This window comes from Paroedura picta, chromosome 5 (assembly GCF_049243985.1).
Source record: "Paroedura picta isolate Pp20150507F chromosome 5, Ppicta_v3.0, whole genome shotgun sequence".
In the NCBI taxonomy this organism is placed as follows: Eukaryota; Metazoa; Chordata; class Lepidosauria; order Squamata; family Gekkonidae; genus Paroedura; species Paroedura picta.
Genome location: NC_135373.1, coordinates 15,056,465 through 15,083,498, shown reverse-complemented (window position 1 = coordinate 15,083,498; position 27,034 = coordinate 15,056,465). Strand labels below are relative to the sequence as shown.

Genomic DNA, 27,034 nt, shown 5'->3' with positions numbered 1-27,034 from the left:
AGAATAATCGCTCTGTGGATACAGAAGCCCTTATTTAGGAATAAGATATGCAAAATTTACATAATATTGTGATAAAATAGCGTATAAGCTTAATTTTTCAGCATCTTTTTTTCACACTGAAAAAGCCCTCCTCAGCTTATATGCCGGTAAAGTTAAAGGCATACCCTGTGCAAACACTTAGCCATGCCTGACGCTTTGGGTGACGCACTCTAGTGTTTTCTTGGCAGACTCAATACGGGGTGGTTTGCCAGTGCCTTCCCCAGTCATTACCGTTTACCCCCCAGCAAGCTGGGCACTCATTTTACCGACCTCGGAAGGACGGAAGGCTGAGTCAACCTTGAGTCGGCTGCTGGTATTGAACTCCCAGCCTCATGGGCAGAGCTTCAGACTGCATGTCTGCTGCCTTACCACCCTGCGCCACAAGAGGCTCTTTATATGCGGGTATACATGGTAATTGAAAAGTTCTGCATCTGGGTCAGAAAAATGAAAAGCACACCTACTGGATGGGGGATACGCTTCTAGGTAACACTGTGTGTGAATGAGACCTTGGGGTACTTGTGGATTGTAAGCTAAACATGAGCAGGTAGTGTGATACAGCGGTAAAAAAGGCAAATGCCATTTTGGGCTGTATCAACAGGGGCATCACATCAAAATCACAAGATGTCATAGTCCCATTGTATACCGCACTGGTCAGACCACACCTGGAGTACTGTGTGCAGTTCTGGAGGCCTCACTTCAAGAAGGACGTCGATAAAATTGAAAGGGTACAGAGGAGGGCGACGAGGATGATCTGGGGCCAAGGGACCAAGCCCTATGAAGATAGGTTGAGGGACTTGGGAATGTTCAGCCTGGAGAAAAGGAGGTTGAGAGGGGACATGATAGCCCTATTTAAGTATTTGAAAGTTTGTCACTTGGAGGAGGGCAGGATGCTGTTCCCATTGGCTGCAGAGCTAAGGACACGCAGTCATGGGTTTAAACTTCAAGTACAACGGTATAGGCTAGATATCAGGGAAAAAAATTTCACAGTCAGAGTAGTTCAGCAGTGGAATAGGCTGCCTAAGGAGGTGGTGAGCTCCCCCTCACTGGCAGTCTTCAAGCAAAGGTTGGATACACACTTTTCTTGGATGCTTTAGGATGCTGAGGGCTGATCCTGCGTTGAGCAGGGGGTTGGACTAGATGGCCTGTATGGCCCCTTCCAACTCTATGATTCTATGATTCTGTGAAATAAAAGCCTGCTCCAGCCAGCCAATTGTTGCATGGCCTATTGCAAATGTGTATTGCAAGCTGAGCTTGCTCTGGCAGCTTGAAGGATATCAACAGTTTGACTGAGGTGTTCTGATCTTTCTTTTTGCCTTCTCTTCTTCCTCTTTTTAATCACTTCTTCCAAACTATTCTTTTGGTTTCTGTGGGTGGGGTGGGATGGATTTTGGGGGTGCTTTGGGATTTACTGTTTCTTTCTCCTAGTGTTTCTTCTTTTATCTTAGCATTTCCCACCCTCAGCTTATATGCAAGTAAATAAGTTTGCCCAGATTTTGTTGTAAAATTAGGGGCCTCGGTTTATATGTGGGTCTGCTTATGTGCAAGTATATACATCACTCCGTTTCGTTAAGACCGTGGAATTAATTCTAAAGACACTGCAATACAAGCAGTCTATTAAAAATTGTTATTCCATCCAGTTCAGGTTGAAAAGTGGACAATATATTGTTAATCAAAGAGCAATAAGCAGAGATAATATGGGGAAGAATGTCTTGGGACTGTTCGCCCATGAAGACAGAGCCCCTCTGCTATAGGGATACTGTTCAGCCGTCCCTCCATATCTTGTAACGATAGAATCCTATTTAGAAAGGAGAGATTTTATGACTGCTCGGCTGATAGTTCTGTAATATGCAACATATCATTTTTAAATGAAATTATTTTTTAAAATGTCTTCCCTGCCGTACATCAGGCCTCCGTTTCTCTCTGCTGTCTCCTTCCCCAGGCTGTGAGCACGGATGAGGCCCTCAGCACTGTCTCAGAGAGGGCTCTCTATAATCAGAACCTCAACGTGCCCCCCTTCAGCCACTCCCTGGTCAACCTGACCTCCTTCACCTCCTACCACGTGCGCGTGTCCTGTCGGTCCAGAATGGGAAACTCTCCGTGGACTCACTGGGTTGCTATGAAAACCTTGGAAGGAGGTGAGGCCCTTTTTCTCCAGCTAGTTGTGTTTTGTCCGCACAACAACAACCCTGCAAGGTAGGGGGGAGGTGGAAGGAGCATGGCTACTCCAAGGTCACCCTTTAAGACAGAACAGGGACTTGAGCTCAGGTCTTCTGGAACCTCGTTGGACTCCCACATTGCAACCTTGTGACCTCCTGGTTCTGTTTTGGTCTCTGGGAAGCAAACGAAACCGACACACTAGTTCCTGTAGTGGTCACAGAAGACCTAAGGATTGATCAGTGGATTTTTAAAAAGGGTCACATGGCTTCGTGAAGGGCCTGATTCAAACAGGGAGCCATGGTGCAGGAGGAGCAAGGGTTAACACTGCCTCCTTGTGCTGTAATGTTACTTGGAAACACCCCTTCTGCCTGTTAACCCTGGTAGGGGGGGGAGAGACAGGTACTGTTTCTTTGCCTGTCTTCTTTCTTTGGGCCAGTGCAAACAAAGGCTCTCAGGTGATTGGGCTGGCAGCACCCTGCAGGGTTGGGTCAAGACTCTTCATAGAACAGGGGTAGTCAAACTGCGGCCCTCCAGATGTCCATGGACTACAATTCCCATGAGCCCCTGCCAGCATTTGCTGGCGGGGGTTCATGGGAATTGTAGTCCATGGACATCTAAAGGGCCACAGTTTGACTACCCCTGCCATAGACTGTAACCTTGGGCCTCTAGGGCCACTTCCTTATCTAAGATGCTGAGAAGATTATCTGCCATGTTGTTCAGCCAATACAGCGCAGGAAGTCTAGAAGTGAGGGAGACGGAGCGGAAGGGTCTGCCGCTACAGCGTAGGCGTGAGCTCTGCGGCGCAGTCAGAATTCACAGTCCAAGATGTTGCAAATCAGCTGGGGCTATTCAGTATCCCTTGGGGTTGAGCAGAGGCATAAATTGGGGCGTTTGGTTCAGAAGTCTACACCGTATGACGGAAGACAAGCTGTGTGCAAGAAAATGTTTTAAAGTCATATGTTCATTTTATCAGGCTTCTGCCTGACAGGATGAAGTGAGAGGCTTTCCGCACAGTGGCCAAAATGGCGGGACGCCTCCCCCCCTGCAATAGCGAACCACACTTTTACCCCCCTCCATATAGTACAGTACAGTACAATCTCCCTGCCGCGTCTTCCCCTCCCCCACATGCTGCGCAAGCCATTGGCAGCCAGGGGAGGGTACGGCGAAGGTGGCAGACCCCCCCCCCCCCGGAGAGAAAGTGTCGGTGACTGGATTAGCATGGACTGGCGGAGGGGGGGGAAGAGAGCAGTGGATGGGATGGGGGTCTGCAGATCAAAGAAAATGGGAAGGCTGCACAGAGGTAGGCACACCTAACAGGAGAATTATGCTGTTTGACATGGTGGGGGGCCATCGCTGGGCAGGGAATGGAGGGAGGAGGGCGGGGGCATGGCATAGGTTTAAGCATTTCCTCCCCCAAGCCTTCTTTATGCTGTTTGTTGGTGGCTTGTTTGCCAGAGGATTGCGCTTTTCCGGGATGTAAATTGACTTTTTGGGATTCCCCCTGTCATGGGTTAAAATGGCGCAAGCTGGTCACCAGAGGTAAGCAACATCATCTGGAGGGGCCAGAATATTCCACCTACGGTGCCTGACCCACTACATTCCCCGTGTGCGGAAATGCCCTCATCATTAGAGGCAGGCATAACCTCACTCTGCCTCTTGATGCAGCTGTTCTGTGGCTGTACCCATTGTCCAGTGTCAGAACTCCAAAGGTGACCACAAGTTGAAAAATGGGGACCCCTGCTTTGCATAAATTTTTAATCCTAATCAATAATTCCATAGCACAGCATGATCAGGTGTGCTCCTTCCCCAAATGCATTCTGTGAACCTGGGAGCAGAGTGTGGACGCCAAAGTGCATTCTGGGGAACAGGGCCCTCTCGCAAGCCCCTGTGGATCGGGGTGCCCGTCACGATGCATCCTGTCCTCCTCAGTGCCATCAGCTGCCCCGGAGAACATCACGGCCTTCCAGAATGGCACCTGCACCATCGTCCAGTGGGGAGATCCGCCAGGCAACGTCAACGGGGTCCTACTTGGGTACAAACTCATCTGTCAAAAAGGTGACTTGCCCGAGGTGAGTGCTCCTTACAGGGGAAAGGATTTTATTCCCAGTAGTCCCATGCTCCTTCCTGCCACTTCTGGGTCCTGTCTGCTTTCTTTATTGTAACCCTTCCTGATGGAGAAAACTAGCAGGAAAGTATCCTGACTCCTGCCAAAGTGGGTGGGTCCAGGTGGTGCATTTGCCCAGCAGGGCTTCTGATTGGCCATCAGAGTTTGCTTGGTTGTGCAGATTTTCTTCAAAGTTACTTTGGCAGCAGCTGCAACCCCCGCACAGGGATCGCCATGGTACGACAGAAGACAAGCTCTGTGTGAGAATATGTTACATGTTAGTCTTGTATTGGGTCACAGTCAAATGTTGAAATGTTAAAGAGTTATGGCTAAATGTTTCATGATCTAGGGTTGTGCGATTCAGAGTGTATGGAGTCCTACCTATCTGCGGGACTGCTTATCTCTATGCTCCCCCGCAGGGCCTGTCGCTAGGGGGGTATGAATCTGCTGGTTATTCTGGGCCCCCAGGAATGGCCTCAACCTGGGCCAGGGCCTTTTTGGACCTCTCCCCCACCTGGCGGAATGAGCTCCCAGAAGAGCTGAGGGCCTGACTCCCCAGGGCCTGTAAGATGGAGTCACCCTATTGTGGCTGGAGTGGAGTAGGGAAGGGATTGCCGCCATCAAGTTGTTGTCAGTGGTTATTTTTATTGTATATGTTTTATTGGGTTTTGGCTTTTAAATGTTATATATTTTTATTGTAAACCGCCACAAGCTGGCCATGCCGAGAGTGGTGGTATATAAATCAAATAGTTTAAAACAGAAAACAGGCCTGGAACAAGTTAAGTTCAGCGGCCTCTGAGCAGATTTTTGGAGATCACTTTTTTTTTCTTGCAAAAAAGACGGATTACGTTTCTGTGCTGGAGCAGGAAGCTGCAGAAAGAGAAGGCCCTCTGATCGCTAAACAAGTATGTGCTGAGCTGATTTTTTGCAAATGAGAAGCAGCCTGTGTGCGTGTGAGTGTGGCATAATCTCTGGAGACCTTTTTGGAAAGCAGCCAACCAAGATGGGAGAAAATGGAGACGAAGCGTCCAGTTCTGCAAGAAACAGGGAAATGAATGATTCAATTTCTTCATTAGCCCATGATGCAATGCTCCCTCTTCCCAAACTAAGTTGCAGTAACAACATGTCTGTTTTGCAACTGAATCAAAGAGAGATTGTTTGTTGCCATGGTAGGAAACCGGGTCACAAACGAAACGAAAGAGCAGTCAGATTCAAATGTACGGGCCAGCATTGAATGTAAAAGGCAGGAAGCTGACAAAGACAAGAGAAAATGCCATGTGTTAACTCTGTGCAATCGTTGTGTGGAACTGAAGGTTCTATTTGTGATTCTGGATCAGAAATTGTGTTAGCAAATAATAAAAGACTGTTTAGTTCATACCAGAGGAATCAGCAGTGATACTGTGGAATACAGTATGTCTGATGTATTTTATGTACCTTCTGTGATCTCTGTATCAAGATTTGCAAGAAAGAGATTTGAATTCCAGATAAAAGGAGATGAATGGCTGATTTATGATTCTAATCTGGATGAGACGTTTAAAGCAGAGGAAAGAAGGAATATTTATTTTCTCAATGCTGAGAAGGAACGCTGTGAACAGCCAGTGCTGCTTAATGTAAGCAAGAATGTTTGCAAGCATAGAAACTGTCTTTATGGGTTTCATAGAAGAATCGGCCATAGAAATGTTGAATCTGTTAAGAAATCTTTGTGTGATGTTGGTTATAAGATTATAGAATGTGAAATGTCCAGGAATGGCTGTGAAATTTGTCTCAAAGCAAAGGGGACAAGGCCCTTCACGTGCAGCAACACTGGAAGCTCTCAAAACAAAACTGTAACCCTTTAGAGAGAGTCCATGCTGACCTGATTGGTCCAATTACATCATCTGCTGGAAATGCAAGATATATTCTCATAGTGATTGATAATGGAACAAAATATACATGTGTATACTTTTTGAAATCAAAAGATCAAACACTGGATAAATTTAAAATGTATGTGAATTATGTGAGGAACAAATTCTCAGAAGTTCCTGAATGTTTGATAACTGATTATGCATCTAAATTTTTCAGTACTGCATTTGAAAATTTCCTTGAACAAGAAGGGTTTTCACATGGGAAGACAGTCCCATAGAGTCCTGCGTTAAATGGAACACACAGCTGAGAGATTCAATGGAACCTTAACAGAAACGCATGCTGTTAGGTTCAAATTTACCAGATAAATGCTGGGCTGAGGCAGCCAATACTGCATCTTACTTGTACAATAACATTCACTCATTGGCAAAATGCCACATGAGGCTTGGGATGGCAGAAAATCTAGCCTAACCTTGAAAACTTTTGGAGCTAAAGTGGCACATAAAAATGTGCCAAAGCAAAAGTGTATCACAGAACTGAGCTGGAAGTTTTTGTGTGTTACACCCCTTGCAACAAAGGATTTACAGTTATGAATCTTTGAAGTGGATATAAAGCATGTTGTGTTTGTGCATGAAAATTGTACCCAACAGTTTTCCTCACAGGATTTCTCCACAGGAGGAGAGGAAAGCAGGAACAGTAAGGCAAGAAGGTTCACACAGTAGGCCATGATGCTGCCTACCGGAGCCGATGCTCAACAACAGGGGGCAAGCTCAAGAGAAGGGGCAGCACCATCCAGTTGAGCAAATGCCGCACTACATTGCCTTAGTCAAACAGAAGGGGCAATGACATCTGCTGGTGACAATACTGGATTGAACAACAATGCCCAACCAGAAGGGGCAACCCAAGAAGCAGATATGACATTGCCATCTACTGTGAGAGGGTGGAAAAGGCAGAATAAAGGCATACCTGCTAAACATACCTATCATGTCAAAGCACCAGATCAATGTGAATCTTCAAACTGAGAAGAGATGATGAGTGGAAGGGTCAAAGGGCTGGATGCAGTGAAAGTACAGCTTGATTCTCTTTGCAGCAACCAAACATGGTTGTTCACCAAATTACCAGCTGGAAAGAATACAGTTGAATGCAAATGGGTATTCAAAATAACAAGATTACTTGGTGGAAGCGTGGACAGATAAAAGGCACACTTGGTAGCCAAAGGAACCCCCGAAATATGGAACTGACTTTGCTGACACATATGCACCTGCTGTCAACTATACAACACCCAGAACACTGCTCCGCATAGCTGCATCAAGAAGGATGGCGTAGAGCAAGTAGATGTGAAATCAGTGTTTCTCAATGGAGAATGAACAGAAGAAATCCACATGGAAGGACCACCTGGAGGTGAATTTAAGGATCCAAGAACTGTGTGCAAACTGCACAGAAGTCTCCGCAGACTTAAGCAAGCAGCTAGAGCTTGGAATGAGAAGCTCAACAGCCTACTCGAGGGACAAGGATTCCAGCAAGGAGCATCCGCACCTGGTGTGTACTCCAGAAGTAAAGATGGACAATATCAATACATACTTGTATTTGTTGATTTGCTTTTATTTGCAGAAACAAAGAGGAAACAAAAGAGATTGTTGAAAAACTGAATATACATGTCGAAGTCAACACCTACCTTGGAATAGAAGTGGAAAGGTCCACAGATGGTGGATTTTTACTTATCCAAAAACATAAAATAATGGACTTGGCAAATCAATGGACACTGAGGAAGAAGGAGTTGGCTAGATACACCTGATGGACAACCACTGGATAACAACAAGCCATACAGAGAAGCCACTGGAAAGTTGTTATACCTGAATAATGTTACCAGACCTGACATGACAGCTGCAGTAGGGACCTTGAGTGGAAAGGTCACCTCTCCTGATCACTGTGATTGGAATGGGGTAGGAAGGATGGCAAGATATCTCAACAAGAGCGCTGATTTGAAATTGAAGATATCACCATGTCAAAAACCACAACTAGAGGGATATGTGAGCGCAAACTGGCATGAAGTCAAGTTTGATAAGAGATCTTTAAGTGGATATTTATTCTTCTTCAGAGGGAACCTGATCAGCTGGACCAGTAAGACAGCGGTCCCCAACCTTTCTGTGGTCAGGGACCGCCTCCAGGGTGAGGGGAGAGCCGACGGCCCGGGCGCTGTGCGGCAGCTGCTCACAAACGCACACGCGCAGTTGCCGCACATGCACGTTTTCGGCACCAGGGGGCACTAACACGCATGTGCGGCAACTGCGCATGCACGTTTGCCTCTTCCCCTCCCTCTTGCAGCGAGAAGCTAGCCGGGCCTGGTGAGCTTCTAACTGTGTGGGGGGGAGGCAGGCGCGGCTGCCGGCAGCCCGGTACCGTGGCCTTCGTGGGCTGGTACCGGGCTGCGGACTGGGGGTTGATGTCCCCCGCAGTAAGAGACAGCATCCGAAAGCAGGATCAACTACAGAAGCAGAAGACATAGCAGCCTGCAGTGCCTGCAAAGAACTTGAATGGATAATAGTTCTCCTGAAGGACTTCGGCATAGATGAACGTAAGCCAGTCACGATGGATGAAGATAATGCAGCCTGTATCACAATGATCAAAGGCGAGAATTCGAAGAATGGGATGAGACACGTCGCAATCAAGATTGCAGTTGCTAGAGAGAAGTTTGAAGAAGGACTCATTGATGTTGTGACATCATACTGATAATTGCTGTGGGAACAGGTATAGTGGGTCATGTGATATGTTTACTTGTATGCAAAGTGCTTGCTGCCATTGATGACGTGTCTAGTTCTCACGCACACAAGTGACCTGCCTTGGTTTTTTCTGGGACTGTTTCAGCACAGAGAGGGAGATCCATCTTGGAGTTTAACTATGTAACTGCTAGGGTTTAGAGCTCTGCCATGAGCCAAGGAAAGCTATGCATTTTCTTGTTTTATGTCCAAGTTTTTGTACCCTGGAAGTCTAGTAAAATACTTTTTAATACTTTAATACTGCCTTGTCTGGTCTCAATATTTATAAATTAACTTTACTACTTTTAAATCACAATAACACAGATGCCCCATAGGGAAATTTCCCTGTAAGTCACATGGCCATGTTCCCTCTCCTGCCAGGTGGTTATGGATGTGGGATTGACCCACGAGAGAATTTTGGAGTGGAATTCATCCATGAGGAACCTAACTGTACGAGTCGCGGCCTATACAGGCGCAGGTGATGGGCCCTGGAGTCATGCTGTCATGGTTTCCCCCTTGGGTTTTGGTAAGTTAGCTTTTTTGGCTGCCTTGTGTACTGTGTGAAGGCAGAACAGCTACCCAGAAGACACTCTTGTTAGGGCCCGGAAGAAAGTTGTACAAGGGAGAGACTCAGGAACGATAATCCTCAGACATTTCAAAGGATTGCAATATCCGTTGGGACAGGACCCAAAACCAAAGATTGAGAGAACCCACCAGTTTTGGACATTTGGAAGCTGTTAACTGAATGAGGATTCCATCACATCTTTTTAAGGGCAGCAGACAGATGTGAGAGGATACTCAGTGACTCAATTAAGCTGCATTTACAAAATATGCTTTATGGGTGCCATCAATCTTGGTCCAAATTCTTCCCCCCCCCCAAAAAAAAAGTGGTTCTTTTGATCCCTGGTTGTAGCTCCACCTCCCCAGTGGTCTGGAGCCTGGCAGTTCTGGACCTCAGATCTGGTTCTGAATGCAGAATCCCCAGATTTTAAATTCTGGCCCATTTTGTAGAGCCTTGAGGGGTTATGGAAACTGGAGCCGGCTCCCAAACAGGACTTGTTTCTGATTACCAACAGCTTTGAAGGTCTGATTCATTTCCTTGTGTCTGGAGGCATGCCTGGCTTCTAAGCACAACCTAGTTTGGGGACACCCAATCTGACATGGAGCCTCTACTGGGAAAAAATATCTATATTCTTTTGCCAGGCGGCTCTGCTCTTGTGGGCTGTACAAAGTAGAAGATCTCATTCATTATGTCTTGTATTGCCCCTTATATGATGTTATCCTGATTTAGTTAATATAGTACTGAATGCTGCCTCTGGCTGTAATGAAGATAAAATAATATTCCTTTTTGGCTGACATCCTCATCCATAATTATTAGGAAAAGGTTTGTTTCTGGTGTGGTTAAGGAATCCTCATCATAGCCAATGCATAATTCTTGTATTTATTTCACCTTGTGATAGTAATCTTTTAGCTACGTTTCGTAACTTTTAACTGATTTCATTTTCACTACGGATTGTGGGCAAAGTGAGACTGTGGTTATTTGTTACTAGAATGATGGACATTATACATTTTGCTTGTCTGGCTTCAACAATGAACCTGGCATAACCTATTTATTGGTTTTTTTGTTTGCAGATGAATTTTCACCACAAGCTCAGCCAGGTGAGAGGCACCATGAGGTCCAGCAGCCGTCAGAAATTGGCAGGGAGTTTGGGGTGGAACAAGGGGTGCCAGGTCTTTTGGAGGAACTGGTGGGGAGGGGAGATCCCTTACCAAGACCAAGGAGGACCACCAGAAATTAACACAATGTGCTAACTTGACCCAGAAGTGACACAGAAATACTGGGGGAGGAGTGCAATGCCAGAGAGCCAGCTTGGTGTAGCAGTTAGGAGTGTGGGCTTATAATCTGGCAAGCCGGGTTTGATTCTCTGTGCCTCCTCCATATGCAGCCAGCTGGGTGACCTTGGGCTTGCCACAGCACTGAGAAAGCTGTTCTTGACTGAGCAGTAATATCAGAGCTCTCTCCACCTCACCCACCTCACAGGGTGTCTGTTGTGAGGAGAGGAAGGGAAGGCGACTGTAAGCTGCTTTGAGACTCCTTCAGGTAGCGTGCAAAAGTTGGCTTGAAACTCAACATCAAGAAAACAAAGATCATGGCATCCAGCCCTTTCAATTCCTGGCAAAAAGATGGGGAAGAAATTGAGGTAGTGAAAGATTTTATATTCCTGGGCTCCAAGATCACTGCAGATGGGGACTGCAGCAAAGAAATTAAAAGACGCTTGCTCCTGGGGAGGAAAGCTATGGCAAATCTAGACAGCATCCTAAAAAGCAGAGACATCACCCTGCCAACAAAAGTGCATCTAGTCAAGGCTATGGTCTTCCCAGTTGCAATGTATGGCTGTGAAAGTTGGACCGTAAGGTAGGCCGAGCGTCGAAGAATTGAGGCTTTTGAACTCTGCGAGTTCCTTGGACTGCAAGGCGAACAAACTGGTCAGTCCTAGAGGAGATTGGCCTGGACTGCTCCTTAGAAGGCCAGATCCTGAAGATGAAACTCAAATACTTTGGCCACCTCATGAGAAGGAAGGACTCCCTGGAGAAGAGCCTAATGCTGGGAGCGATCGAGGGCAAAAGAAGAAGGGGACGACAGAGAATGAGGTGGCTGGATGGAGTCACTGAAGCAGTCCTAGAGGAGATCAGCCCTGACTGCTCCTTAGAATGCCAGATCCTGAAGATGAAACTCAAATACTTTGGCCACCTCATGAGAAGGAAGGACTCCCTGGAGAAGAGCCTAATGCTGGGAGCAATTGAGGGCAAAAGAAGAAGGGGGTGACAAAGAATGAGGTGGATGGATAGAGCCACTGAATGTGGCTATGCCAATTCCAGGTCATGTAGGCATGTTGGGTTAATTTCTGGTGTTCCTCCCTTTATTTGGGGGGGGGTGATACTTCCCTCCCACTGGCCAGGTGGCTGGCAGTGGTAGGGCCTCTCAGTGGGACACCCCCATCCCCACCAGAGGGACTGAAAGCTCATACCCTTAAAATGGTCTCTTAAGATACTACTGGATGTGAATCTAGCTCCTCTGTTACAGACCAACATGGTCACCCTCTATAACAGAAGGCACTGAACGGAATAGAAACTCTGCAAAATGAAAGGAAGGTGCCCCTTGACCAGATGGGGAATGGGAACGGCCTTAGCCAGTAACCCTTGCCCCTCTCCTTCATAGTAGAAAACGCTCCCCCAGCCTTCTCCTGGCACTGGTGGTATGTGGTGATCGCTGTGGCCGTGGCGGCAGCAGTGGCCGTCTTCATCATAGTCTTCTTGACACGGATGAGGAAGAAGGAAACACGATATGGGTAAGTTGAGGGCACAGGGAATCGGGACCCAGCAGAAGGCACTTTGAGAGTTCATGTGTGGTCTACGGCTCTGCGTGGGAACGTCCGAATCGGCCGCTCCGGGCCGCCGCAGCCAGCGCCTCACCGCGGGGGGGGAGGGAGGGTGCGCTGCTGCGCACCCTCCCTCCTCCCCCGCGGTGAGGCGCTGGCTGCGGCGGCCCGGAGCCCGCGCACAGCGCTAGCTGTGGACTGGCTGCTTGTTTCGAGCCGTGGATCTAAGACCGGACCTCCCCCCCCACCCTTTGCTTCTCCCCAACCCCTCTTCTGCCAACCTGCAGGGAAGCATTTGAACCCAGCATGGAGCAGGGGGAACTGGTGGTTCACTACCGGGTCCGCAAATCGTATAGCCGCCGAACCACCGAAGCAACCCGTGAGTGTCTGGGGCAGAATAAGGTTCCCTTACCATTGGAGGTCCCTGCTGTCCGGGGGTCCCCAACCTTTCTGAGCCTGCGGGCACTTTTGGAATTCCGACCCGGGAGGGTGGTGGGCACAGCCACAGAACGGCCACCACCAGACGGTGCAGCAGCCAAACAGAACGGTTGCTGTGGGAAGGCCACAAAACATCAGGGAACAAGGGGTATAGCACTCTGATAGTCGCAGTTCGACATTTCAGACAGAAGCGCTGTTTAATGGGGTGCCTTTTCTTCTACACATCCAATCAGGAGCTGCATAGGGCACCTGCCTCACTTAGTCCCTCCCACTTCTTCAAAAACTTGGTGGGCAGCAGCACATGCTCATCTCCCTTGCAGAAGGAGAGCTCTTTGCTATTGAAGCCACTCCGAATTATAGTCAGAAAAGCAGAGTATAAGGAACTATTATCACCAGTAATGTTTCTAGGGTCCAATGCATGAGTCCTACTTTCTGGGTTCCACAATTCAAATCTACTGATCCTCTCAGAGCAGGAACCTTGATTCCAAAGTGTAGCACTGGTCACTGTAGGGTACAGGTCCCCAAACTTGTTGAGCCTGTGCAGAAACACTTGGAATTCCGACACAGTGTGGTGGGCACAGTTAGAGCAGTTCCTTAGTGGAACAGGCTTCCTCGGGAGGTGGTGCGTTCTCCTTCTTTGGAAGTTTTTAAGCAGAGGCTGGATATTCATCTGACAGGAATGCCGATGGTGAGTGGGTGGGCAGGGAGGGATGTGTCAGTGTTTGTCTTGTGTGGCCCTTCCTTGCATGCCTGGGGAATTGCTCATTGCCACTGTGGGATGGTAGGTGAATTTCCTTTAGGCCAGGCTGGATTCTGGGGATTTTTGGTTGGGGAGGGGATCACGTGGGAGGGCAGGTAGTTGTGAGTTCCTGCATTGTGCAGGGGGTTAGACTAAATGACCCTGGAGATCCATTCCAACTCCATGATTCTAGGAGGACTTTTCTGCCTTCAAGATGACCCAAGATAGCACTGGACTATCTGAGATTAGAGTTGACCTGACCCGAAACAATTTATTCAGAGGTTCCAGACAGTCAGAAGACAAGGTTGGGAGAAAGGCAGGGAGAGTTAGCACTTCCTCATAGACTTTCTGGTTCCATAGTTTCCCGTCTTTAAAACTGAATGACCCCTGTTCAAGTCCTGAAGACCTTTAATGCCATATATCCTGACCCTTCTCCAGCAGGCCTGTTTTCCTGTCCAAACCTCACACCTCTCTTAGCACCAGGGAAAAGACTTCTTGAGTTTGGTCTCCCCTTCTGGCGTGGAGAGTCTATGGATGTTCCGTGACCTCCTTTTCTTCCCGCAGTGAACAGTCTGGGGATTAGCGAGGAGCTGAAGGAGAAATTGCGAGATGTGATGATTGACCGCCACAAGGTGGCCCTGGGGAAGACCCTTGGGGAAGGTATGTTACCTTGGCAACCAGCATTCTTTCCCTCCTGTCTGTGGAGGATCTCTGGAGGGGGCCTGAATAAGAAGAAAGCAGGGCCAAACAGGATCCAGTGGGGATCGTCATTGAGGGGAAGGCAATCTGGGTGGGTTTTCATGGCTCCTGGAAGAGGGACCCCGATTGGTCCCTGCAGGAAGGGTTGCCAACCTCCAGGGGGTGGCTGGAAATTGTGGGAGATCTCTGGATGACAGAGAACAGATCCCCTGGAGAAGCTGGCATCTTGGGAAGGTGGACTCTATGGCACGGGTGGCCAAACTGGGGCTCTCCAGATGTCCATGGACTATAATTCCCAAGAACGCCTGCCAGGACCGTACTGACAAACCCTGCCCTCCTCTGGCTCCACCTCGCCAGGTATTTTCCAACCTGGATCTGGCAACCAAACCCAGAGAGGCACCCGGGTATGTGTGGCTGTTCCGTGCTTCCCGTCAGTGAAGTGAGCACTGCTGCAATGATTCTGTGAGGAGTTTCAGTTTCTCAGAAAAGCAAACCCTTGACTTGCAAAACATTTCATGTGTTCAGAGGAAACAAGCATTCTCGATAAAACTTTGTCGAAACTGAAGCACTGGCAAAAAAAGCATAGCGCTTAACGCCACGACCTGCACCCTACCCTGTGAGAACCCATAGAATGTGGGAAGATTTCAGACAGTCACAGCAGCCAGATAGGGATATCCTCCCAGGGTTGCATTCCGGAGGGGAAGGGAGATGGATGGGGGAGAGGTGAGAGGAGCAGGTTGGGGGAGAGGTGTGAATTCAGTGAGAGCTGAACAGAATACTGAGGCGATAAAACGTGGCTTACAGGCTGGATAAACTAACAGACTCCATGATGGCTAACAAGCTAAATAAAACAGTATAAATCATGGCAGGAGCATAGCATCCTGACAATTCCCTGCATGTGGTTTTTATTTATTTACACCCTTTATTAGCCAGTGTGGATCCAAATTGGCTTATATTGTTTCTCATGTCCTCCATGACAGACCTTAGATACAAGGAGGATAGATAATTCAGTGGCTACAGAGGGACACTGTGACTAAAGAGAACCTCCACATTCAGAGACAGTCAACACCTGAATCCCACTGCTAGGAGGCACCATCAGGAGAGGGCCTTGGCCTCTCTGCCCTGTGGCTGGCCCTCCAGAGGAACTGATTGGCTGTTGTGTGGGAAAAGATGCTGACTAGATGGACCCCTGGTCTGATCCAGAAGGGCTTTTCTTAGGTTCTTCTCAGGAGAAAGCCTCTATGCCCTGTTGCTGGATTATCAAAAGAACTGGTTTGCTGCTGTGTGTAGGATTTGTGAGATAAGCCTTTCATTCGTGTATTTACTTAAATAATTTTGATGCTGCCTTTCTACGTGATCAGAGCTCCTAAAGCAGCCAACACAGAAACATTCACACCTTCATAATCATAACATAATTCCATTATCTTTAAACAGCCCGTGGCGCCACGGGCACCACGGACTAAATAATTCGTTAAGCCCCCTTGAGGTGGGCTTTGTCCGTGATGAGGAAGGGTCCGGGTTGGACCCTTCCTCACGACAGACAATCGGAGGGACCAATCGGCAGGCGCAAAGCGCCTGCCGATTGGTCCCTCCGATTCCCAGCCTCGCAGTTGCTCCCAGCCTGACGCGGCGAGAGGCGCGAAGCGCCTCTCGCCGCGTCAGGCCGCCGCCCCAGGGAGCCCCCAGCAGTCGCGCCTCTCGCCGCGTCAGGCCGCCGCCCCAGGGAGCCCCCTGCCGGGGGTTCCCTGCCTGGTGGACTGACGCGGCGAGAGGCGCGAAGCCCGGGGGTTCCCTCCCTGGCGGTCTGACGCGGTGAGAGGCGCGAAGCGCCTCTCGCCGCGTCAGACCGCCGCCCGAGGGAGCCTGCCTGCCTGCTGCCTACAAAAGCCTGCTGCCGCCGCCGCCACCACCGCCGACGACGACCAGCCCGCCGCCGGTGAGTCCTGGCGCCCGCTGCATTTCCCTGCAGTGGGCTTGCTTACTAGTTAAAGCATATAAATGCACACTAGAACCCCTTTGTACTCCCTTAATAGAGTTGGAAGGGGCCATACAGGCCATGTAGTCCAACCCCCTGCTCAACGCAGGATCAGCCCTAAGTATCCTAAAGCATCCAAGAAAAGTGTGTATCCAACCTTTGCTTGAAGACTGCCAGTGAGGGGGAGCTCACCACCTCCTTAGGCAGCCTATTCCACTGCTGAACTACTCTGACTGTGAAAAATTTCTTCCTGATATCTAGCCTATATCGTTGTACTAGTAGTTTAAACCCATTACTGCGTGTCCTCTCCTCTGCAGCCAATGGGAACAGCATCCTGCCCTCCTCCAAATGACAACCTTTCAAATACTTAAAGAGGGCTATCATGTACCGTCTCAACGTCCTTTTCTCCAGGCTGAACATTCCCAAGTCCCTCAACCTATCTTCATAGGGCTTGGTCCCTTGGCCCCAGATCATCTTCGTTACTCTCCTCTGTACCCTTTCAATTTTATCTACGTCCTTCTTGAAGTGAGGCCTCCAGAACTGCACACAGTACTCCAGGTGTGGTCTGACCAGTGGTCTGACCAATGGGACTATGACATCTTGTGATTTTGATGTGATGCCCCTGTTGATACAGCCCAAAATGGCATTCGCCTTTTTTACCGCTGCATCACACTGCCTGCTCTTGTTTAGCTTACAATCCACAAGTACCCCAAGGTCTCGTTCACACACAGTGTTACCTAGAAGCGTATCCCCCATCCAGTAGGCAGGCTTTTCATTTTTCTGACCCAGATGCAGAACTTTACACTTATCTTTATTAAATTGTATCTTGTTCTCATTTTCCCATTGTGTTCAGATCTCGTTGAACTCTATCTTTTGGAGTATTTGCCAATCCTCCCAATTTGGTGTCATGTGCAAACTTGATGAGTAGTCCCTCCACCCCCTCATCTAGATCATTAATATGTTTAAAAGTACCGGGCTGAGCACCGAGCCCTGAGGTACCCCGCTACTCACCTCCCTCCAGTCTGATGAAACACCATTGACAACAACTCTTTGAGTGTGGTTCTCTAACCAATTCCCTATCCACCTAACTTTGTGAAAATCCAGATTGCAGTCCTTCAATTTATCCATCAGAACATCATGGGGAACCTTTACTAAAATCCAACATCTATATGTGCCCTCTAGCCCAGCTGGTCCCGAGTTATGGGCTGGGGTGTCATCAGTACGCTGATGACACCCAGCTCTACCTCCTAATGGACGGCCAGCAAGACTCCCCCCCCCCCCCCCCCAAGACATTTGCCACCTGTTTGGAAGCGGTGGCTGGATGGATCAGGCGGAGTCGCCTGAAACTCAGCCCCTCTAAGACGGAGGTCCTGTGGCTGGGAAGAAGGGGGCAGGATCAGGAAGCGTGGCTCCCCTGCCTGGACGGAGTGCTGGTTCCATCTGCACCCATGGCCAGGAACTTGGGCGTGATTTTTGATGCCTCTTTGTCAATGGAGGCTCAGGTCACGAAGGTAGCCCAGATGCTTCCGAATCAAATTCAAGGTACCTTTAAGACTATATGTTGCCTGGGTCCTGCTTACCTGTAGGGCCGCTTGTCTCCTTATGGCCCCCACAAGGCATTATGCTTAGCATTGTTGAGGATGCCGGTCCCTGGGAAACATGCCTGGACTCAACAAGGGACGGGGCTTTTTCAGTCCTGGCTGCTACCTGGTGGAATGAGCTCCCAGAAGAGCTGAGGGCCCTGCTGGAAATCCCTGGTTTCTGCAGGGCCTGCCAGATGGAGCTCTTCCACCAGGCTTTCGGTTGAGGCTGGGCTGCACACTGGGCAGATTGAGCCCTCATGGCATCTAGATCCCCCTGGGGCCCTCCATCACCACCGTTTACCCCTGTTGACACTGCTGGGAATAGACGAGGAATATGGAACTAAGAACTGTTACGCCTGCCATCTTTGTCTTTTAAAGGGGGTTATTTTATTGCATTGTATTGTAATATTGGCAAGGGGTTTTACTAGGCTTTCCTGCTGCTGGCTCTCTGTGAGGCGGCAGGGGTGCTCCGTGGGCCCGGGGAACCCCCCCCCCGGTGGGCTTCCCCCACTGACGGCGTGGCTGGGAGCAGGAGGCACTGGAGTGGGGCCTCTGACACTGACAGGGGTAAAAGGCTAGGCTCCTATGGAAGACGGTCAGGCTCAGACTGTGTGTAAGGCTGGCCCGGGGTCACCCAGGGATTTGAACCCAGATCGTAGTCCTGCATTCTAAATGCTACACCGTGGAGGCTCTCTCAGGCGGTTGTAAAAGAGGCCCAATTCAGCTCCACTTCTAACCCCTCTTTGGGATGAATCCCCTGCTTGATGTAGGCTTGCCAGTTCTGAGGTTGGGAAATACCTGGAGAGCTGGAAGTGGGTGGGTTATGGAGCAGGGAGGGGCCACAGTGCACCCTAATGCTATGGAGTCCACCCCCAGAACTTCCATTCTCCCCAGGGAATCCCCAGGGCCCACCAGGAGGCTAGCATCCCTAGTGGCAATGCTATAGACTCCACATGCTGCAGCATCCAGTTTCCCCAGAAGAACAGATCTCAGTCAGTCGTCTGGAGATGAGCTGAAATTCCAGGGGATCCCCCCCCCTCTTTGATGCCTATTAGATCTGGCTCCTCACTTCCAGAGGAAGAACACAGAACACCCTCCGGTTGAAGGTGGGGGGAAGAGGAAGGAGGGAGGGGATTGGAAATGCTGAGCAAGAGGTCACCATCTATCTTTCCATTGTGTATTGCTGTAAGGGGTGTTTTATGGAGTTTTATTGTTTTAAATTGTGCGAACCACTGAGAGACCACTGGAAGAGCGGTGGTATAAAAATCAAATAATAAATTTAAAAAAAATTTACCTGGAGGCTGGCATCCCTAAGTGGCAATGCTAGAGACTCCCCCCTCCAAGGCTCCCATTCTTTCCAGGGGAACTGATCTCTCTCGTCTGGAGATGAGCTGGAATTCCGGGGGATCCCCAGGGCCCACCTGGAGGCTGGCATCCCTGGTGGCAATGCTAGAGACTCCCCCCTCCAAGGCTCCCACTTTCTCCAGGAGAACTGATCTCTCTCGTCTGGAGATGAGCTGGAATTCTGGGGTTTCTCCAGGGCCCACCTGGAGGCTGGCATCCCTGGTGGCAATGCTAGAGACTCCCCCCTCCAAGGCTCCCATTCTTTCCAGGGGAACTGATCTCTCTCGTCTGGAGATGAGCTGGAATTCCGGGGGATCCCCAGGGCCCACCTGGAGGCTGGCATCCCTGGTGGCAATGCTAGAGACTCCCCCCTCCAAGGCTCCCACTTTCTCCAGGAGAACTGATCTCTCTCGTCTGGAGATGAGCTGGAATTCTGGGGTTTCTCCAGGGCCCACCTGGAGGCTGGCATCCCTGGTGGCAATGCTAGAGACTCCCCCCTCTAAAGCTCCCATTCTCTCCAGGGGAACTGATCTCTCTCGTCTGGAGATGAGCTGGAACTCCGGGGTTTCTCCAGGGCCCACCTGGAGGCTGGCATCCCTGGTGGCAATGCTAGAGACTCCCCCCTCTAAAGCTCCCATTCTCTCCAGGGGAACTGATCTCTCTCGTCTGGAGATGAGCTGGAACTCCGGGGGTTCTCCAGGGCCCACCTGGAGGCTGGCATCCCTGGTGGCAATGCTAGAGACTCCCCCCTCCAAGGCTCCCACTTTCTCCAGGAGAACTGATCTCTCTCGTCTGGAGATGAGCTGGAATTCCGGGGGATCCCCAGGGCCCACCTGGAGGCTGGCATCCCTGGTGGCAATGCTAGAGACTCCCCCCTCCAAGGCTCCCACTTTCTCCAGGAGAACTGATCTCTCTCGTCTGGAGATGAGCTGGAATTCCGGGGGATCCCCAGGGCCCACCTGGAGGCTGGCATCCCTGGTGGCAATGCTAGAGACTCCCCCCTCCAAGGCTCCCACTTTCTCCAGGAGAACTGATCTCTCTCGTCTGGAGATGAGCTGGAATTCTGGGGTTTCTCCAGGGCCCACCTGGAGGCTGGCATCCCTGGTGGCAATGCTAGAGACTCCCCCCTCTAAAGCTCCCATTCTCTCCAGGGGAACTGATCTCTCTCGTCTGGAGATGAGCTGGAACTCCGGGGTTTCTCCAGGGCCCACCTGGAGGCTGGCATCCCTGGTGGCAATGCTAGAGACTCCCCCCTCTAAAGCTCCCATTCTCTCCAGGGGAACTGATCTCTCTCGTCTGGAGATGAGCTGGAACTCCGGGGGTTCTCCAGGGCCCACCTGGAGGCTGGCATCCCTGGTGGCAATGCTAGAGACTCCCCCCTCCAAGGCTCCCACTTTCTCCAGGAGAACTGATCTCTCTCATCTGGAGAGGAGCTGAAATTCCGGGGGATCCCCAGGGCCCACCTGGAGGCTGGCATCCCTGGTGGCAATGCTAGAGACTCCCCCATCCAAGGCTCCCACTTTCTCCAGGGGAACTGATCTCTCTCCTCTGGAGAGGAGCTGGAATTCCGGGGGATCCCCAGGGCCCACCTGGAGGCTGGCATCCCTGGTGGCAATGCTAGAGACTCCCCCCTCCAAGGCTCCCACTTTCTCCAGGGGAACTGATCTCTCTCGTCTGGAGAGGAGCTGGAATTCCGGGGGATCCCCAGGGCCCACCTGGAAGCTGGCATCCCTGGTGGCAATGCTAGAGACTCCCCCCTCCAAGGCTCCCACTTTCTCCAGGGGAACTGATTTCTCTCGTCTGGAGAGGAGCTGGAATTCCGGGGGATCCCCAGGGCCCACCTGGAGGCTGGCATCCCTGGTGGCATTGCTAGAGACTCCCCCCTCCAAGGCTCCCACTTTCTCCAGGGGAACTGATCTCTCTCGTCTGGAGAGGAGCTGGAATTCCGGGGGATCCCCAGGGCCCACCTGGAAGCTGGCATCCCTGGTGGCAATGCTAGAGACTCCCCCCTCCAAGGCTCCCACTTTCTCCAGGGGAACTGATCTCTCTCGTCTGGAGAGGAGCTGGAATTCCGGGGGATCCCCAGGGCCCACCTGGAGGCTGGCATCCCTGGTGGCATTGCTAGAGACTCCCCCCTCCAAGGCTCCCACTTTCTCCAGGGGAACTGATCTCTCTCGTCTGGAGAGGAGCTGGAATTCCGGGGGATCCCCAGGGCCCACCTGGAGGCTGGCATCCCTGGTGGCAATGCTAGAGACTCCCCCCTCCAAAGATCCCACCTTCTCCAGGGGAACTGATCTCTCTCGTCTGGAGATGAGCTGGAACTCCGGGGGTTCTCCAGGGCCCACCTGGAGCCTGGCGTCCCTGTATTGATGTAGTTAGTGCCTGAGGGGGCACATGCATGCACACATAACAGTAAGCAGACGTTCAGTGAGTGTGGCTGGTTTATCAGCCGGGGATCAAGGTAGACCCAGGAGTGAGTTCAAAGAGTTTGAGAAAGGCTGGTGAGGGAGGGAGAATTCCTTGAAAAAGGTGAGACAGGGAGGGAGGGAAGGAGGGAGGGAGCGGGCGACAGAGGGTGCGCATTGCTGATTTTCCAGAAGGAAGTTCTAGCTCTAAACAGCAACGAGATGTGAGCTGCATTTCACATTAGAGAACTTGGCTCCCTGTTTCTGTTGCCTGTTTTTTCAGCATTATGGGGAATCTGGGGGCCTGTTTGGGAGACTCTTTGTGCAAGGATGTTGGCTGGCCGGCCTTACAGCTGACCCATGTCTCCCCCTTCCCCCCCCCCCCAAAAAAACCCATGGAAAAGACCCAAACGTTGTGAAACCAGTGCAGCCTTTGGGATTATATAAGTGGACTCATTATTTGGACGACGTATTTCCATCTCTGGGATTTCTCAGCAGACCAGTCTCCAGTCCCTGTCTCATGGTTCTTGTCCCGGGAAACTCCCATCTCTCTCTCTTGGCAATTAATTATATCAATTTGTGGGGGGGGGGGCACGGGAATACATTTTAGAGGTGTGAGAAGGTAAAAGGGAGCTGATTGTGAACTGGCACCTTTAGTAAGTGACAAACCAAACGCTGACAAGGTGCAGGGTGGATCCCCAGGTGGCAAATCCCTGTGGAGATCAATGCAACTGTTGTGTACATGGGCTTGAACAAATGCACATGAGCCTTAAGCCTGCATGTGGTCTCCCAGCCGTCCTTTCATGCTTGATGCCTGTCCTGGTGTCTTTTGCACTGTTGGTTGTAGTCTACAGGCAGACTAACATGGCTACCAGTCTTGAAGAAATGAGCAGAGACTTCTGAAAGCTCCTCTCCTGTCACCAATTTTGTTAGAGTTCAAGGTCCTGCTAGACTCCGGCTGTTCTGCTACGGACACATAGGGATGCCAGCCTCCAGGTGGGACCATTGGATCTCCTGGAATTCAGCTCATCCTCAGGTGACAGAGATTAGTCCCCCTGGAGAAAGTGGCTGCTTTGAAGGGTGGACTTCATAACTTAATATTCCAGGGAGGACTCTCCTTGCTCCCAAAGTCTCCAGGTATTTCCCAACCCAGAGCTGACAACCCTAACAAAGACTTTCATGGCTGCCCATCTTGATGAATACACATGAATCTGGCTTATCCTGAAATGGAAACTTGGTCCCTCAGTGTTTACTAAGAGTGGCCATAACTGTCCAGGGACTTGGGCCAAGGTCTTTCCCATCCCCTCCTGCCTGGGCCTTTTACCTGGAGATGCTGGGGATTGAACCTGGGACCTTCTGCATGCCAAGCAGGGGCTCTGCCACTGAGCTGCAGCCCCACTTCATGGCTCTCCAGGGTCTCAGGCAGAGGTCTTTCCCATCCCCTCCTGCCTGGTCCTTTTAACTGGAGATGCTGGGGATGGAACCTGGGACCTTCTGCATGCCAAGCAGAGGCTCTGCTACTGAGCTCCAGCACCACTTTCTGGCTCTCCAGGGTCTCAGGCGGAGGTCTTTCCCATCCCCTCCTGCCTGGGCCTTTTACCTCGAGATTCTGGGGATTGAACCTGGGACCTTCTGCATGCCAAGCAGGGGCTCTGCCACTGAGCTCCAGCCCCACTTCATGGCTCTCCAGGGTCTCAGGCCTCTTTCCCATCCCCTCCTGCCTGGTCCTTTTAACTGGAGATGCTGGGGATTGAACCTGGGACCTTCTGCATGCCAAGCTCCAGCACCACTTCCTGGCTCTCCAGGGTCACCCATACCATAGATATTGCTGTAGAGTCCACCCTCTGAAGCAACTGTTTTCTCCAGGGGAACTTATTTTTGTCGCACAGAGATGAGTTCCAATTCTGAGAGATCTCCAGCTGCCACCTGGAAGGTGACAAGCAAAGCAGGAGTCTTGCAGCTCCCAAAAGAAGAACAAGTTTTCATTCCAAGTTGGGTTTTTTGTCCTGCAGATCAGAGGCCCTCCCTCTGGGCGAAAAAACGTGTGGGGCAGAATGGCCTGTTTTACTCATTGAGGTCGTAGGCCTGGCACTGTTTCCTTCTCTTCCTTGCTTCGGAAGTTGAATAGTTTCCTCTGAGCCCAGCTGGGATGAGTTTAAAAGTGTTTTGGAAAGCTGAGATGGAGAGCTGCTGGCTAGGGCACACACATTCCCCCTCCCTGCCTGAACATTTCCAACCCCCCTTTTTTTCTTGTGTATGTGAAGGGGTGGGGTAACTCCCTAGCCCAGTTCAGATACCCAGAGAGCTTAAATTAAAGATGCACTAAGAACAACAGGAAATGTCAGAGCTTTGGTCAGCGCCTACTTTTCCTTAAGAACCACCTGAGAAGAAAGCAGGGGGAGGTGGTTGCAACCTTACCTTTGACAGCTGAATTCCAGGCAACAGAATCATAGAATCATAGAGTTGGAAGGGGCCATACAGGCCATCTAGTCCAACCCCCTGCTCAACGCAGGATCAGCCCTAAGTATCCTAAAGCATCCAAGAAAAGTGTGTATCCAACCTTTGCTTGAAGACTGCCAGTGAGGGGGAGCTCACCACCTCCTTAGGCAGCCTATTCCACTGCTGAACTACTCTGACTGTGAAAAACTTTTTCCTGATATCTAGCCTATATCGTTGTACATTACTGCGTGTCCTCTCCTCTGCAGCCAACAGAAACAGCATCCTGCCCTCCTCCAAATGACAACCTTTCAAATACTTAAAGAGGGATATCATGTCCCCTCTCAGCCTCCTTTTCTCCAGGCTGACCATTCCCAAGTCCCTCAACCTATCTTCATAGGGCTTGGTCCCTTGGCCCCAGATCATCTTCGTCACTCTTCTCTGTACCCTTCTTGTCCTTCTTGAAGTGAGGCCTCCAGAACTGCACACAGTACTCCAGGTGTGGTCTGACCAGTGCCGTATACAATGGGACTATGACATCTTGTGATTTTGATGTGATGCCCCTGTTGATACAGCCCAAAATGGCATTTGCTTTTTTTACCGCTGCATCACACTGCCTGCTCATGTTTAGTTTACAATCCACAAGTACCCCAAGGTCTCGTTCACACACAGTGTTACCTAGAAGCGTATCCCCCATCCAGTAGGCATGCTTTTCATTTTTCTCACCCAGATGCAGAACTTTACTCTTATCTTGTTCTCATTTGCCCATTTTTTCATTGTGTTCAGATCTCGTTGAACTCTGTCTCTATCTTCCGGAGTATTTGCCAGTCCTCCCAATTTGGTGTCATCTGCAAACTTGATGAGTAGTCCCTCCACCCCCTCATCTAGATCATTAATAAATATGTTAAAAAGTACCGGGCCGAGCACCGAGCCCTGATGTACCCCGCTACTCACCTCCCTCCAGTCTGATGAAACACCATTGACAACAACTCTTTGCGTGTGGTTCTCTAACCAATTCCCTATCCACCTAACTATCTGAATTGTTTCTCCTGGAGAAAATGACTGCTTCAGTGGGTGGGCACTAGGAAATTATAGATTCCTGAAGCCCTTCCCCTCCCCAGACTCAGAGTTCCCCCAGCCTTGCCCCCCAAATCTCCCAGCCCAGAGCTGGCATCCCTATGGAGCTCCTAGGCCAAATCTGATCGCAATTTCTGCCCATCTCTTTCACCTCTAGTTTGGTGATCAGGCCCCTCTCTGGCCAGAATCTGCTTGGAGTTCTGACACAAGGGTGGGGGTGGGCACCATCACAAAATGGTGGCTGGAAGGGGCAGGGCCAACTGCAAAATGTCACAGAGAAAGGCTATAGATCAGGGGTAGTCAAACTGCGGCCCTCCAGATGTCCATGGACTACAATTCCCAGGAGCCCTTGCCAGCATTCGCTGGCGAATGCTGGCAAGGGCTCCTGGGAATTGTAGTCCATGGATATCTGGAGGGCCGCAGTTTGACTACCCCTGCTATAGATAAATTTCATGGCACCTATAGAGAGGGATGGCCAGAAAGTGGCTCTCTAGGTGTCCCTGGACTACAGTCCCCATAACTCCTGCCAGCCCTCAGGGCCGGCCAGACGGTGGCTCTCCAGACATCCATGGACTACAGTCCCCATGAGCCCCTGCCAGTGCAGGGTAATTGTAGCCCATGAACCTCTGAAGAGCCACCGTTTGGCCACCCCCACTCTAGAACATTCCCCACAAACACTTTTGATCTGCCCAGCCCTTTGGAAGCCCCACCTACCCCACTCAGTTTTCTAAAAGCCCCTGGCGGCAGCAGGAAAAGTGTTGGTGGGCACCATGCTGGGAACCTCTGCTCTAGTTGCGAACTTTTGTGTTAAACCTCAGGGCAGGGGGCTGGGAGGTATTTCAAATGCCCTGTCCCTGGGAGGGGGGACTCTTCTCTACACTCATGTGTCTTCTGAGGAACCGCCGCCTGAGCATTGCCAATGTTCAAAGCCAAGAGCATGCCCAATGTGCCCAGTGGTCTTTCAGGGCTGTTCTCGTCAAGGAATCTCTGCTCAGCTTCTGCAGAATGTTGGACTCACCTGAAGCAGAATTTGAAACCCCCTGGATTAGCAGATATGCTTGGTGCCTCCGAATCCCATGGTCCTGAAAAAAGAAGAAGGAAAAGGTTTTTTTTTTTTGATACTTAAGTTATCTTTTCAGTATTTCTAATAGCCACAATACAGGGCCTCTTGTGGCGCAGAGTGGTAAGGCAGCCGTCTGAAAGCTCTGCCCATGAGGCTGGGAGTTCGATCCCAGCAGCCGGCTCAAGGTTGACTCAGCCTTCCATCCTTCTGAGGTTGGTAAAATGAGTACCCAGCTTGCTGGGGGGTAAACGGTCATGACTGGAGAAGGCACTGGCAAACCACCCCGTATTGAGTCTGCCATGAAAACGCTAGAGGGCGTCACCCCAAGGGTCAGACATGACTCGGTGCTTGCACAGGGGATACCTTTACCTTTACCTTTAATAGCCACAATGGCTGTGAAAGTTGGACGCTGAAGAAATCAAACAGGTGGAGAGTTGATTTGTTTGATGTCAGCGACGGGTTCTGCAGATTCCGCGGACAAAAACAAGGAACGGCTGCAGGGCCCGAAGCCAGAAGGCAAAACCACAAAACTCCGTCTCGTTTCCTTTGGCCGTGTCATGTGACCCAACTCGACAGTGAGAGCAGTTCTGTGGCCGTGGACTGGTTAGTGATAGAAGGACACCAAGCTGACAACGAACTCGGTGGGTAGAGACAATCAAAATGGACACTGGCCAGAGCATTATACAACTAAACAAAGCCGTGTAAGATCGGAAGACGTGGAGGCAGCTGAGCCACAGGATCGCCAAGAATCGGACATGACTGAATGGTGAACATCATCATATATTTTTTTAAATAATTAAGCCCTGCAGGTCATAAATGAGAGAGGTGATCCAATGCAAAAGAGAGAGTCCCAAAACATCAAGGAAGCCAGAGGAAAATGTTATTTTAAAAAAGGAACAGGAGAGAAAGAGGGACAGCCAAAAATTGTGACGTGGGAGGCCGATCACAAGACTGGGGCGTCTGGCTCTAGGAGTCTTCTGGCAGCCAAAAGTTTCAA

General features: G+C 50.4%; 1 protein-coding gene across 2 annotated transcripts in view; it reads left to right on the top strand.

Annotated features, from left to right (window-relative positions):
• Positions 1 to 27,034, top strand: part of AXL (AXL receptor tyrosine kinase) — an 86,248-nt gene that overhangs the window by 41,315 nt on the left and 17,899 nt on the right. The window contains exons 7-13 of one of the 2 annotated variants that reach the window (XM_077336603.1): positions 1,979 to 2,174; positions 4,126 to 4,265; positions 9,280 to 9,424; positions 10,531 to 10,557; positions 12,122 to 12,248; positions 12,566 to 12,657; positions 14,020 to 14,115. In XM_077336603.1, coding sequence (XP_077192718.1) covers positions 1,979 to 2,174; positions 4,126 to 4,265; positions 9,280 to 9,424; positions 10,531 to 10,557; positions 12,122 to 12,248; positions 12,566 to 12,657; positions 14,020 to 14,115 — 823 coding nt within the window. Of the gene's footprint in view, positions 1 to 1,978; positions 2,175 to 4,125; positions 4,266 to 9,279; positions 9,425 to 10,530; positions 10,558 to 12,118; positions 12,249 to 12,565; positions 12,658 to 14,019; positions 14,116 to 27,034 lie in introns of both variants that reach the window. The other variant, XM_077336602.1, reaches the window with a different exon arrangement.